General features: G+C 34.4%; 1 protein-coding gene across 4 annotated transcripts in view; it reads left to right on the top strand.

Annotated features, from left to right (window-relative positions):
• The first annotated feature begins 478 nt into the window (after window positions 1–478).
• GEFmeso (Guanine nucleotide exchange factor in mesoderm) overlaps window positions 479–12,367 on the top strand; it is a 54,656-nt gene continuing 42,767 nt past the window's right edge. Inside the window, exons 1-3 of one of the 4 annotated variants that reach the window (XM_075313811.1) lie at window positions 479–1,042; window positions 5,157–5,836; window positions 6,043–6,104. In XM_075313811.1, coding sequence (XP_075169926.1) covers window positions 6,098–6,104 — 7 coding nt within the window. In that variant the 5' untranslated portion in view covers window positions 479–1,042; window positions 5,157–5,836; window positions 6,043–6,097. The remainder of the gene's footprint in view (window positions 1,043–5,156; window positions 5,837–6,042; window positions 6,105–12,367) is intronic. The other 3 variants (XM_075313810.1, XM_075313809.1, XM_075313808.1) reach the window with 3 other exon arrangements.

Here is a 12,367-nt window from a genome sequence, read left to right as displayed (position 1 = left end):
TCTAGGATTCTTCTCGGGAGGATAACTCTTCTTGAAACCCCTTGTCAGTACTGACATTAGCGTTTAATGATTGTCCACTATGTCTGGGTCGTCGGATTTAAAATCCTCCAGTTCATGTCTTATTATTGTTTCAGATGTGAATGCTATATTATGAGGGCAATAAATAATCCCAGTTTTCGGAAATAAACTTCCGAATCTGGCAACCCAAATATCACCGATTTGTTTAGATTCTCTCAAAATCTGCGATGTGCTCTTTGACAACTGAGTTACCTCTTTCGAATATCCAAACAATACACATTCGTTTAACAAACAAAATTCACACACACTCACTAATACTCTCAGTTCACATATGGGTGCAGATATCTCTCTGTTTGTGCTTTGGAACATAACAAACCAAACGAAAAACCAAAAAACATGATTCTAACAAACTGAGGAGATACGCTCTGGATGCGATCTCTCCGAAACCCATTCTGTCAGTTGGAGTATAAACGTTGCGCGAACATGAAGTACGGAACGCATGCCATTACGATGACTACGGCGAGATCCTCTTAAGGCACTTGAACAAAGTCAATTCAAAATTTAAAGAAAAAGATAATAACAACAACTGCACTGCAGCAATAATAATAAAATATCAGCAACAATTGAAGTGAAGTGAATAAATATTGTTTGTGTTTTTTTTACAAAAGACCCCCTCCTTAAATGATAGAATAAAAGAAATTCCAAGCATCTACAAAAAAGGTGGTGGAGCAAAAAAAAAAGTTAGCTAACGAAACGCTTTGGAATGTGTATCTTTGTGTATAGTTTCAGTGAACAACGATTGATCTGTGTTACATGCTTGGGGCTCCAAACGGGAAGTGAGTGCATTAACAACGCCTAAATTAACCTCCCCCATCCAACCACCATTGGCTGTGATAGCAGAAACAAAGTGACAAAAGGGGAGCTTCTTTTACGCAATACACTACCCAAATGACAGCAACAACAATAACAGCAGTAGTCCCCCAACAAAAAACAACAATCATGGAGCATTTGTTCTATTCTTAAAGTGAGCCAAGTTCAAATGATTTGTTGTTTGTCTAAACTTAGGGTGTGTGAGAGTGTATAGTGGCGTGTGTTCAGTGTTTGTGTGTGTGTATTCGAGTTCGTGTAAGCAGTGTGCTGGTGTTTGTTTTGAATTGCTAGTGGGGGTATCGGTGCGTTACTGAATACCCACCACCCTCTTGCATTCCCCTTAGAACAAATCAAAACAAGTGGCGATGGTGGTATTTGAATAGGTTGTAATGACAATGAAATCATTTTGAGCGAGGTATTGTCAATATTTAATTGAATTCTTAATTCTGAACTCTGAATATTTTTATTTATACAGGCCGTATATCTACATATCGCAATGCTAAAACAACAAAACAAGATATTTGCCATAACGACAATTCGTCGCCTTTCGATTACATGTTGACTACTGAAAGTAAGCGAATATCGAGTTGAAGAGTAGTTATTGTGGTATAAGGAGTACTATAGAAACTCTTCTTTTTTCGCTGAGAAGGCTAAAATCTTTCGATCTAAAAAAAATTGTTGTTTGTTTGTAAGTCGATCCTCCTCTGTGGGGATATTGGGAATACTAAAATACGCGCGCTCTCTCTCTCTCTCTCTCCGCACTCTCTACAGGTTTTCTTCAACAAGGTGTTGAATGTGTTCACAACTACCTGATAAGGGGGAGGCGGGTTATGAGGCATTTTGTATGGAGTTTTGCGTTCAGTTGGTATCTCTGTTTGGATTTGATTGAAATTAATTTTCGTATTCGGTTCGTGCGCCACACGCGCCGTCTGTCCATATTCATGGGTTTTATTTTCACTGTATTCGTTTTTCTTAATTGTCTGCAAAAGTTTTGCATGAGTAACTCACTTTCTGAGAATTAGGGTCGTTTGTGGCTGTCCATTTTCGCAGTTGTTATAACGCCACCGATCACCAGTCTTAGTAATAAGAAAATTTTATTTCCTCCTCTTTCTTGTATTACTAATACAAACTTGAATGCAATAAACCATGGATGGAAATTATTTTAATATAAACTATAGACCATATAAACAAATAAAAAAAAAAACAAAAACACGTTAATAACTTATATGTGAAAAGCAAAGGGTTACCATGATTTTGGAAATACGATTTGCTGATAAACTGGGATCAAAATGTATGTTTGAAGGCAAATATAGAAAATTCACATAAATAAAAGTATCGAATATCATGTGCAATTAAATATCCCACAAATAAAATTCAATACAATGTACTAAGGCTAATATGTAGAAATGTGATTTATTTGTTTACATGTCTTCGGTATCACAATTCAAATGTGTGAAAATTTGAGACTTCTATCTAGTCTAATAATAATGATATTTATTTATGCTTGGACTTTTTGATATTCAACATATGATCGATATGTGATCCACCGAAATCAGCCAATATGTAATAAAGCCTACATGCAAACCGACTGCACGCTTTTATTTTCCATTCTAACAATATAGAAATTGTTTATTGTTTCGGAATAAGGTGTTATATCCTATGTCTAATGTTTTTTCGCCTCGAGACGAACAAAAATTAGCAAATACAGTGAAACCTCTCAAACTTGGACACTCTGAAAATCGGACACTTCCCAAACATGAACAGTTGTCTGGGGACGTTTGCTATACTAGCTCATTAAAATTAACCTCTCATACCTGGACACCTCTCAAAGGTAGACAAAATTTAGGCGACCGTGGGTGTCCACCTTTCAGAGCTTTCACTGTATATCCAATAAGCAGATAACGAATATAATCATGATATGATATGTTCCAAGAGCAAAATGTTATCTTTTAACGAGAAACAAGCAACATTTTTGTCACGAAAATATTTCTTCAAACATATACATGGTTGCCGAAATCAGAAACATAATTTTCGAGAATGTTACATGGTTGCGACAAACATATTACTGATCCCCGTTTGTCATTGACGTGGTTAATTTACACTTTAGGAACCGACTTCGACTCATTCCAAAAGACTCATCCTGAGAAAAGTTATTAGGATACATCATAGACAGGTCCTCCATGAACCAGTCTGGGATAAACTCTTAGAGGCACGTTTTTGTGAGCATCCGAATTACAGCAGAAAGTAAAAACTGTAGGAATATGTTGAACAATGGCTTATTCTGATATTTGTTTTTTTAATAAATGTGTGTAATTTTAATATCAAGAGAGCATAGAAATCAATAACTGTCCTGTGATAAGACCTTTATTGGCAATTTCCATCAATTTTCCGTAGGTTGTGTATTATGATAAATTGAACTAGAATTCGTTCTAGAGTTTGGAAGAAGTAGAGGTAAGCAATTCAGGCCTGCACCTAACAGTCGCCTTAGCCCATTGCACGGAGTTGCCGAAAGAATGCCGATGGACAAAACAGTGAACATTCCGTTTTAATTTTTCGTGAACGTTTCCTTTTCATTTTGTTACCGTCCGTTCACGATTTTGGAACGTAATTGTTTCTATTAGTGAATTCTCTACCAAAATACTGCTTTACACAAATATGTCCATAGCTCCAAACCCTCCTTCAATAATGCAAATGTCTTAAAATGTTAGAAAATAAATATCCCCTTCTTCCTTACAACATAGAAGATTTTTTCAATTTCAATATACTGTGCCAAAATGTAATATAATGTCTTTAGAAGATAGAATTGGTTTTTATTATAAAATATTACTGTATATTTCCTTATCATCGTAAATATAGTTGTTATTGCTTGTAATTTTTTTTTTATTACCAGTTGTCAGTCGGTTTGGCCATAATGAAGACAGACAAATATCAAGCAATTTCTTTGAACAGTTTGTTCACAACAATAAAAAAATCGATTTTATTAAAAATTATACCTTTATTACATCACTTCAAACTCAATGTGGGTTGGCCCACTCTATTGTAAAATGGTGAGGGGGTTTTCAAACACAACACGAATATTGTTAGCAACAAGTTCTAAAATATCCATCTTAAAATAGTCAATAATGTTGACATTTTTATTGCTAATATTTTTATAATTATCCACCTCAAATTTGTTCACACCTACGGTATGGTGATAATTTTTTAATGTTTTTACGATTTGGATAATTTTATACACATTTCTCATTTACCCCCTTCCCTTAATAGATGAATGGGGGTTCTTCAAGAAGGTAATCTATCACAGAAGAAGGCCAATGTCGTTGTTATTTCCCCTTTTACGAAATGACACTTTGTCTATTTGTTCAGAATTTGAGGGAAAAGGTTTATTTGTTGTCTTTGAGTTTGTCAAAGACAAAGTTTGATAAGATAGCAATGAAAATATAAGCTTCAAAATGGATTCCAATATTACAACCAGGTACACATACCGTCGATTGTAATAACATTGTACACTGGGGAAAATTGAATTTAGCACAAGTGAAAAGAACATTGACTATACATTAACATGGAATCATATGAAGATGAAGTTATGCTATGGAATCCTTTATCAGAGAATCATCCCAAAAGGCATGTATAACGTTGTAGGCCTATCCAGGTTCTCATTAACAAATTTGGGACAAACTCTTAGTGACCTGTTTCATATTGAGCATCCGAATCGGACCACATAGGAAAAACATTGGAATACGTTGACCAATAGATTATTCTGATAATCGTATTTCAGTAAATATTTAGATCCAATAAGACTTGATCATCAAAAGTTTAACAAAATCAATAAATTTTATGAACATTTGGCAAGGTGCTCCAATTTCCCATATCATGATAGAGAACGACCAATATGAGTACGATACTAAAAATGAATCTCTATTATTTCTTTCTATGTACTGATATTATATCTGTATCTTATCGCTACAAAATTTGACCAATTGATATAGGTTCTTACCCACTGCACGAACCTCCTCTAGGTTAGTCATTGCTATACAATCACAATAAAAACACTGAGCAACGCCTGTCAACATATCACCACTAAGATCGGTTAGTCGCGTACCGCTATGATGACTCGATATTATCGTTAAAAAAAAATAAACAACCATATTCTCGCCTCTAGCCTCCCAAAAGCATAGCGTTTGTTAGGTCAGAGCTGAGATTGTTTCTATACCAGATAAAGAATCAAAATAGAAGCATGAATCCTAAAGAATATATTTTTTTACATCCAGTTAGCGACGCAGCTCGGTCAGCTAAGAGAATAAACAGATTGACAACTCGACCACGAGTTCTCAGTGAATAATAGCTGAGGAGATAAATTACTACATATATAAATAATAAATAAATAAAATAAATGCATGATTTAAGTAGCAGTAAATGAGCAGTGTGTCAGAGAGTGGATATCGTTTTCCGTCCACCACGTCCGTATGTGAGTGAAAGACCTCCAATCAATCCAACGCCAGAAACATTCACGCAAGACAGTTGTTTCTTTGTACTGTGCTGTAGTGTCTTGACTTTACTAGCCCACGATATCAGGCTGCGGGAGTGAAAATAGTCAATGATCCACCCAGTAAGTGTTAATGTCAAAAGATAAATACAAAACAAAAGATATAGCAGTGATTTTGATGTGGTATTCAAAGAAATAAAATAGAATAACAAGAAAATATACCAAGAGCATACTCGTTGAAGCGTTGAATACAAATTATGTTAAATATTTACATAAAACAATACACCCAACAACAAGACCATCATCATCATCAGTAAGCTGAGCAAATAATTTTGCACCTCTAGGATAGAGTTTTCCTTTCATCTTCAAAACAAACATAGATACTTGCATCGCAAAGTCCAGGCATTGAACCTGTTATCATGGATATAGAATCTGATGATTCTGAACGTTGGGAGGATTTCTTTGGTAAGTTTTTACCCCTGTCATACACAAGTTATAGCCGTTAATTAAATATTCTCAAAAATTATCATTTCAAATATTTCCAAGACTGGTTCTAACACACATTAGATTACAAATTCCTATTGGTATATAACAAAGATGAGTGTTTGTGCAAAATTTATTTATACATAGTGTATAAGATTAAGTGGTATTTTTGGTATTGTTATTTTCAGATTGAGGTTTTCTCTAAACTAAAAACAAACCGAAGACAATTAATTATATAGGCAAATGGAAGGTTTGTAGCACGAAACTATTTTTTTTAATAAAAATATCTCTATAAGATGCATTGATTATATGTTATTAATGTGACAACATTGAGAATGAGACATTTTTAAAACTATTTTTTAGACAACATCATATAATGCTTGAGAAGATCTAATGTGGAGATTTAATTATACACGCAAAAAAATAATTCTTTCCTCCCAAACGAAATTTTAGACAAACAAAGTTCGTTTCTCATTTGCTTTTCGCTGTAAGGAAGTGTATTTGGGAGAAAAGTATATACTTTTTGTGATAAACGTTTATACTTTTCCAGGATGTAAAAACAATTTCATAAGGACAAACTAAAAAAACATTGTTTTCTTGCTAATTGCATTTTCTCTCACATCCACGATGTTTTTTAGTTCTTAACACCTTTTTCTGTAATACCAACAATGTAGAAGAAATTATACGATTTTTAAAATTTTTTACCTTTCGCCTGGACGGAGAATCGAACCGCGGACCATGCACTTTGTAAGTCAACACACTAACCACTGAGCTATGTACCTGTTATGGTCATCAATAGATAAATATCCATATAAGTCATATTTATACAGCATAGCTTGCGGCGCCCACGAACCGAATAAACAAAGTTTATTTAACAGAAACAAACATTTAGTTTGGCACCGTGGTGCAGTGGTTGCTACGTCCGACTTGCATGCCAAGGGTCGTGGGTTCGATTCCTGCTTCGACCAAAGTTTTTTTTTTGTTTTTTTTTTTTACATATATTCCAGATATGTTCGATTCCGAAAAAATGTTCAACATTACATTGTAGTATATAAAATTTTGAACTGTAAAATGTGTCTTATTAAAGACCTAAAGTCAGAAAAGAACAGTGTTTGATATAAACGAAATGGACTGTGTTGAAGTTTCAAAAATAACTTTTTTTATTGAAAAACTAAAAATTTTGTAACAGACGAATTTTTTTGGTGATAAAAGTTTAAAATTTTCGAAGCAATTCAAAAAACTCTAACAAAAGAAAAACGTTTTCGATACACGTTTTTCAAACGTTTTTTTTCTTTGCGTGTAGGATCTGAGCACATCTGAAAAATGGTAAGAGAATTACCCAGAAAAAATAGATCTGAGAAATCTCAACATTAGCTTCGATAGTTCATATACACTGAAAGACAAGTTTTCCTTTCTGAGAAACATAATTTTAGACAAACTACATTTTCGTTTGACTCTAAAAAAATTATTTTAAATACATATAAAAACGATTGGACACAAGCGGTGCAACGTTTGTCATAAATTCGGGTTCATTTGCTCTTAAAGAAAATACTTTGTAGTGTCATTTGTCTAAAATTTCGTTCTGATATCTTTATCAACATAATTTTTTTCGGTATGTGAAAGCTGAGGAGTTTTCCTCTAAGTTGGCAAGTATGTGGGTCCATATTGTGTCCACGGGATAACCTGTACACGATGAAAGTTGGTCGCTTCCGGTGAATGGAATTTACACCAAATTTCCCTTTAATGTAACGTATTTTCTATAAGAGCAAATAAAGCTGTATTGACGCTAAACGATTCAATGATTGCCTATAAAGATTTTTATTTGCTCTTAAAAAAATAGTTTACCGTCAGAAGAAAACTTTGTTTGTCTAAAATTTCGTTCCTCCGAAAACAAAACTCTTCCTTCAGTGTAGTTGTTAAATCCGCTCTTAAGAAACATATACGATGTTTTTTTTTTTGCACAATAGAATGGCCGTCAGCCCGTGGACCCACAAGTTTAGAGGAAAACAACTTTCACACAAAGAAAAATTGAGTTAATATCTTCACCCATAGAAAAGATCATGAACGGAGTGATCATTTCAAAACGTTTCGTTCATGAAATTGAATCAACACTGATAACGTAAAAACTACACCATGCGTTGTCAAAACAACAGCCAGCGTTCATGATCTGAAAACATAATGGTTACGAATTTATAAACAAAACAATTTCCGCTACAGTGGCTCGAATCTGTGTTGTCTGCACTATAAGCGTCGCCTTAGCAGATTGCACCACCATCGGAGTAGCCATAACAGCGTCTAACGAATATTTTACGACTTTGCATAGCCAAAGAAAAACGAACGTCATTCATGAAAACGTGAACGCCCGTGGACGAAATCGTGAACATTCCGTTTTGATTTTTTGTGAACGTTTCCGTTTCATTTAGTCACCGTCCGTTCACGATTGTGGATCGCAATTTTTTCTATTAGTGTTTATCCGTATAAAAGTTGCAGATTTGTATCCGAAAAAGGGATTTGGAAGCTTAAAAGGTTTAAAAGCTTTTTTTTTGATATATATATATATATATATATATATATATATATATATATATATATATATATATATATATATATATATATATATATATATATATATATATATATATATATATATATATATATATATATATATATATATATATATATATATATATATATATATATATATATATATATATATATATATATATATATATATATATATATATATATATATATATATATATATATATATATATATATATATATATATATATATATTTTTTTTTTTACTTTCACCCTTTGCTTGGACGGAGATTCGAATCATTGACCCTTTGTGTCGTAAGCCAACACACTATCCACTGGGCCATGTAGCTTTTATGTTCATCAACACACAAATATCGATATAGACATCAGCATACAAATAACGCCTACAGCATAGTAAAGCTATTTAGAGACCAGTGTGTAATGCACACATAAGCGCATTTAAAGAACTTCGTTTAAAGAAAACAAACAAACTTAGTTATAAATGTCTGATGCTCAATTTCTTACAAACGATACAAATTTTGGGTAGAATAGAAACGGAGATTAAATGTAATGTAATTTTACAATATATTCCAAAAAAAATTGCGTACATTTTCGAATAGTAAATTTTGGATTTGATGTTCTGTTTAGTATCATACTACATTTTTAGCATGAATCTTCACGATATGTCATCTTTGCTGCGTAAAGTCATTCGTTCTTGAGAAAAGAACAGAATAAAATCAACTGTAATATATGGATACAAATGGTTTCATTTACGGCGAAAATAAAAAAAATGGAAATAATATGCCCAAATTTATAGAAACCTTAAAATGTCACTTACTGAGTACAAATACTGATGGAATGAGAATTTTGCAGTTCTAAAGAAAATGACCGATTTCAGTATCGCCTTTGTCTATCTATAATCATCATCAGTATTATTAACTTTGTTTATGAAACGGATATTGAAATGTATAGTGGGCAGTAACAAGTCCACTGATCATGAATTGATCTTTCTCAGATCAATTTTCGAATTATGACATTTTAATGAAAGAAAACTCCTCCACTGAAGTCATTGCCTCCGAAGCACTTAAAATTCCAATTGCTATCAATAAATAAACTCTTATAAAGAGGATTTTTTTTTGCAATATCGTTCACAACCCTAAGCCCCTCCTCAAGCCAGATACAAAGTGAAATGCTTAAATAAAAGCGAAACATACATATATAAATTTCGCATAAAATGACAACGCATGTCAATGAACTCTCTCGCCATGGAATTGTCATTCAATACCAAGCGTATTTAATTATGCCACTCTAAATACCTACGAAAGCGAATCATTAAAAAATATGGTCTGCTTATTTGCAAAGATGTGAATCCCTAAAGCTTCATCAGATGTAAGGAGGAGGGTGGTGTGAAAAAGCAAACGGATTTGATGCCCGTGCGAACGATATTGATTTGCTGCTATTGATGAATGTGATCAATTGCCCATAAATTGACAAAGAAAAACTGCGACAATGATGATAACAATCTCAGCGATGGGCACTGCGTCGCCAACGATGAGGAGGGAAAAATGGAATGGCTTTAACCCCAATACCACTTTAATGGCGGTTTGTTCGATTGTTTGTTTTTACCAAAATTAGCTGCTGTTACCACCCATCCACCCACCTACCCCACTCTCCCGCCACATGGTACTGTGGATGCGCCAACTACTCGCAGGCACTGAAGTAGTTGTCTTTGGAGGAGCGATCAAAGTTCGTTGTGGACCAGAAACTATGAAACCAGTTTTCGAACGGTGGGGTCGCATGCCTGCCTGGTCATATACGGCGTCGCTGTGTGCTTACTTTTTACCATAAATGAAAAGCCAACAATAACAGCGTATCCAAAACAGGGAGAGAGAGAGACAATCGAGATTATTACACAATAACCTGTTGGACCTCAACAGTGGTGCCAGAAATAGCACCAGCCGCAACAGTCAGCATCCACTGGATATCATCATTACACCGTGCCCGTATCTGTCAAGCAAATGAATGCTGGGCGCACACACATTTAGATTAAACTGTCCGCATTCCTTCCATTTAGACAATCAATAGCAGACCATTAATTTGGTATAGGCCATAACAAATCGTCCAATAACAAGTCAATGCTAAGTGAATTCAGCCTTCTTGCGGCGACTGCATGCTGCCTAGTCCACAGTCACCATCACAATCCCGGTGCGCAATTAAAGGCATTGACATTCTAAATACCCATATGGAGCGTTATATGGTGTTGGACGATAATAAAAATGTCAAATAATTTAATTAAAAGATAATATGCAAGACAATGTGATTGGATAAACAAATGGAAGTGGCGCGAGGGAGGGCGCCTGATTGCTATGAACTGAATTAAATTAAACCAAAAAAAAGAAGAAAATCACCTATATCAAAGACATTGTTACATAGTTAAATATCTAAAGGGAATCGCTTCGAATAGTACGAGGGTGGTCCGTTAAGTACTTCATTTAACTCAATGCACATTACCAGCGATGTCTCAACTTTCTGAAAAATACCTTTTATGGAGGGCTGCCAAATAATTCGACATGACAGCGTTGACCTAGGAATACAAAAGAATCAAATCGTCCTTTTGTCAAAAAGTCTAGTTCGATTGGCAAATTTAAAAAAGTCAAAAATTCAAGACAATGGCTTTTGCACAAGTCTCATATTTTCTTTTTTAAACTTTGTAAAAACCGAAAAGTCAAAAATTAGTAGAATACTGTGAATGCGGTGACAGTTCGTAGCGCCATTCAACAAATTTGATAGAGGCGTGACGGGAAGTGTATGCCGATGCGTTATCAAAGTGAAATAGCTCAGCTTCTCGGTCCTAGTAAATCCTATAAAACGGTGGTCACCAGAATGACACCCTTTTGAGTTTGAAAATTCAAGACTTGATTAAAGCTTTGGTATTTAGTTGCGAGAAGTCTTTCATGCTTTTCAGAAGGTGTAATTTTGATGTGGTAGGCAAAAATTGTCCAGGTCAGCCGAAGAACATTGATATTGGTGAATTGGAGGCATTAATTGATAAGAAATGTCTCCATCGATCCATCGGAACACTTGGGTATGATGAAATTGGAAACCTTACGAAGCCAATAGACGTCTTCTTTGTTGCTAAAAAGGCAACAAAGGAAAGGTTGAATGTTTGGCATCGTTATTGGTGATGAAAAGTCTTTCATATTGGTGATGAAAAGTGGACCCAATACGACAATCCCAAGCGAAACAGAACATATAACATATACCGAAAGAAAAAATACTTTCCTCCCGAACCAAATTTTAGACAAACGAAATTTCCCTTTCTTTTATAAAGTATTTTCTTTTAGATCAAATAAACCCGAATTTATGATAAGCGAGACCACGATTGTTCGGATTCTTTTCAATTGCTTTAAAAAATGTTTAGCATCAAAAGAAACCTTTTTTACGTTTCTCAGAAAAAAAACTCTTCTTTCAGTGTAGTTACCACGGTGATGCCTCAACATTGACGGCAAAGCCAAATCTCCATGGAAAGAAGCTGTGGTGTGGTCAACCGGGTATAACCGAGTGAAACGAAAGTATCGAACTCAGTTGATGCGTTTGAGCTGAGCATTTCAGATAAATGGCCACAATATTTGCAAAACACGTATGCACCGTATAGCTCAGACATTGCTCCTTTTGATTAGCACTTATTCCGATGGATGATGCATGACGCATCAGCATTTTCGTTCTTATGAGGAAGCCTAAAATTGGGTCGATTCGAGGATTGAGTAAAAAGACGCCTTGTCGTCGCGATATCAGAAAATGGCTACCGAAGGACAATACTTTGATTGATGAGTCTGTTACAATTTTTTTGGAATAAATTCTCAAACATTTGAAAAATCCGCGATTTTTCAATTGCGCACCGAAGGATTTCATTAAAAATAGAGAAAAAATTAACGATTTTATTATGAAAAATTTACTACTTACAACATAATT

Source organism: Haematobia irritans, chromosome 5 (assembly GCF_050003625.1).
Source record: "Haematobia irritans isolate KBUSLIRL chromosome 5, ASM5000362v1, whole genome shotgun sequence".
Classification (NCBI taxonomy): Eukaryota; Metazoa; Arthropoda; class Insecta; order Diptera; family Muscidae; genus Haematobia; species Haematobia irritans.
The sequence above is the reverse complement of the archived record's forward strand: the minus strand, read 5'-3'. Positions and strand labels throughout refer to the sequence as shown.